At 38.0% G+C, this 3,094-nt stretch overlaps 1 protein-coding gene across 1 annotated transcript; it reads right to left on the bottom strand.

Moving 5' to 3' along the window:
* Nucleotides 1-269: 269 nt before the first annotated feature.
* On the bottom strand, nt 270-1,733 carry LOC122589980 (putative UDP-rhamnose:rhamnosyltransferase 1). The gene has a single exon (XM_043762308.1). The coding sequence runs from the start codon at nt 1,725-1,727 to the stop codon at nt 360-362; it is 1,368 nt and encodes a 455-aa protein (XP_043618243.1). The 5' UTR covers nt 1,728-1,733; the 3' UTR covers nt 270-359.
* Between the last annotated feature and the right edge of the window lie 1,361 nt (nt 1,734-3,094).

Here is a 3,094-nt window from a genome sequence, read left to right as displayed (position 1 = left end):
GAATATAAAATTACGTATAAATAGACTGTTAAGATGTAGCATTTACATATTAATTACCCTTATGTGTTATTAATTTAATGGTATTCATGTTTCTTACAATAAAATTCACTGTTAACGTGATCTAAATGTACAATAATTTAATTATGTGAATCGTTTTTTCAAACGGAAAAAATTTATAGTAAATTTAAGTGGGAGCTTCTCTCGTAGCAATAACAAATTGATCTAGTCGTCACCGCGAAGCAGTAACGAACCATTAATCATGCCGAGAAAAAAAGAGTAACGAATCAATTCACTCACTTCCCTGCCACTTCTCATAAAACTTCAACAAAAGTTCATCATAAAGATATGAAGACGATCAACTAGTTCATCATAAAATGCATAAGCTCATCCAAACACTTGTCTTGAATATTTCTGTCACTAAACAAAGACATCATCTCTTTAGCTTTGTCTCTATACATTTTCCCCTCTTGTTTAACCATCACAAGACTCAGCGAGTCAGCCACCGATTCTGGCTCAAACGACCCGTCCACCTCCTCCCTATGAATCATACACGCAATCCTCTTCTCCACCAAATAACTTGCAATCAGACCTTGGTCTATCAACATTGGGAACAATACAAGTGGTTTACCTAGTTGAAGCCCTTCCACAACCGAACTCATACCCGAGTGAATCAACAAACCTCCAACGGCTTCATGACTCAGTATCTTGAACTGTGGTGCCCAACTCGTACACACCACACCACGTTCACGAGTCCGATCCTCAAACCCATGTGGCAACTTGATCACTTCATCATCTGATGCCCCACGTTGATCAATTAACACCCAGTAAAAAGGTAAGCCACTAAGCTCTAACCCTAAAGCCATCTGCGTTAACTCGTATTGACTTGGTTTTGTTTCGGTACCAAAACCAATATAAACAACCGACCCTTTCTCACGCTTATCCAACCACTCTCTCGCTTCCCGCCAACTAGTATCGTTGTCATTATTAGTAGCTGTTGCCGGTAAAAGCCCCACTGGAATCACGGGTTTCTTGTAAAGTCGGTTTAGGAGGTTCAACCAGTCTGGCTCGAATTCCAAACTACTTCTCACAAGCACGGCGTTGCAGCTTTGGATGGTGGCTCCAAGGCGATACGTATCCCCAACTTGTTTCTCACCATCATCTTTGAGATTATTACTTAATGATGTCATTCTAGTAAGCTGAAACAGGCTTGGTCGAACATCGGATTCGAAAGAAATCCACCTAGGCGTTTCGATAAAGTCTTCCAACGTCTTCTGCTGCTCATCGTCTCCGTACATTAGAACCTCAGGGGAACCCATAAAACCGAGGATTACAGCCGGAAAGACACTGAAATAAGCCATACGGACTCCATAATCCCCTGCTATTTGGCCCAACCAATAGTTACAGAAATCAGAGATGATCCAATCTGGAGACGTGGTTTTTAGGAAATCAGAGACGGGTTGTTGGAGTCCATCGCAAGCGATTTTGAGGTACTTAACATCATCAAAGGGTACATCCTTTGTGGATTCTGCGTTTTCTGGGAGGTTTTTGACTTTTGGTAGATTGACTTTGACAAATTTTATGAAAGGAATTAAAGTTTTCGGGATTTGAGGGAGACGATCAATGTTTCGAGGAGTCGATATGAAGTAAATGTTGTGGCCTTTGGCGGCCATAAGCTTTGCTAGCTCAAGAAACGGAATCATATGACCAAATGCCAGCCATGGGAGCATTGCTATGTTAACATTATTATTATTGTTGCTACTATTTTCGTCCATGGCAATCTGGTGTGTCTCACTTCCGATCCAAGCAGCTCATTTTAACCACTGTATTTAATATATAAAATGTAACTCTCGTCGTACCAACTTGAATTTAAATATACTTGCATATGTCAAATACAATATATATTGCTTAATTTGATTGTTGCATTGATTAGCTAGATTTGATACAACTTTTTTTATTGCAAAGCTTATCTAATCGATAATTCAATATTCGTGCTTCTGAAAGCTCATCTAGTAGCTAATTATTGATCGAGATTATCTTGTTAAATTGTTAAAAAAAATATTGTAAATGGTTTTTCTTTAAAGTAACTTTATTCACAACACACACCTGACTCACTCAAAACAAATGAGTAGTGAAACTATATAAATACTAGTTACAAAAATTGTAGCTGAGCCAATCTTGCCAGCTTTTTTTTTGAAAGTTAAATTTTATTCATAAACCGCCAAACACCCACAAATTGTGGAGTGGCCAACTCTTTTACAAGTATACTATAAAGATTACAAATTTACATTTAAAGATGTTCTTTCTTGCCAACTAGGAGAACTTAGACTCGACCGATTCTTGAGCCACAAAAAACTCAAGGCCTTGATCTCGTGAATAATCTTCTCCACCTTGATCGAATATCCCTGGCCCTATTACAACAACATTGGAAACCAATCATTTTAATTTCTTGGAATATCGCCTCTACATTAATTAACATTCACTTTGTTAAATATTTTATCGTTCCTCTGGCCTTCCAAAGGCACTAACAAACCACAAAAACGATTCCTTGAAGACCTTTCTCGCCTTTCTCCACAAACCGACATATTTATGCATTTTATTAGACATATTAGACCATTATTATATTAGTTAATTGTATAGGGATCTAAATTGTAATTACATGTCCTATTTATATCCCTTGTACTTACTGATCACATACACAATAATACATACGATCCTTTACCAAGGTCAAGATGGTATCAGAGCTTGTCTCTTCATCTCCTCATCAGAGCTAGTCTCTGTCTCTTCATCTCCTCCAATCAACCATTTCCACCCATCATCTTCTCTTATGCTGGAGGTTTCTATCCACCAATGGCTTTACTAGCCTCTTTCACTAATGCTGAGAAAACAGCCCATAATTCACACAAATTTGGCTTTACTTTATCTCCTACAAATTATGGGTTTTGGAAAACAATGATTCAGCCATTCCTTGTTACCAATAATTTATTCGGCTATGTTGATGGAAAAATTCCCTGTCCATCACCGACTATTGAATCTGGTACCTCTTCTGGAAAAGACAAAGATGCCAATACTGTACCATCCTCTCAACCTAACCCTA

Source organism: Erigeron canadensis, chromosome 2 (genome assembly GCF_010389155.1).
Source record: "Erigeron canadensis isolate Cc75 chromosome 2, C_canadensis_v1, whole genome shotgun sequence".
Lineage (NCBI taxonomy): Eukaryota > Viridiplantae > Streptophyta > Magnoliopsida > Asterales > Asteraceae > Erigeron > Erigeron canadensis.
This window is presented reverse-complemented; position numbering and strand designations above follow the sequence as displayed.

Bases quoted from the DNA above. Each gene is read 5' to 3' on its own strand.
- LOC122589980 (XM_043762308.1), bottom strand. From the start codon at position 1,727: ATGCTCCCATGGCTGGCATTTGGTCATATGATTCCGTTTCTTGAGCTA.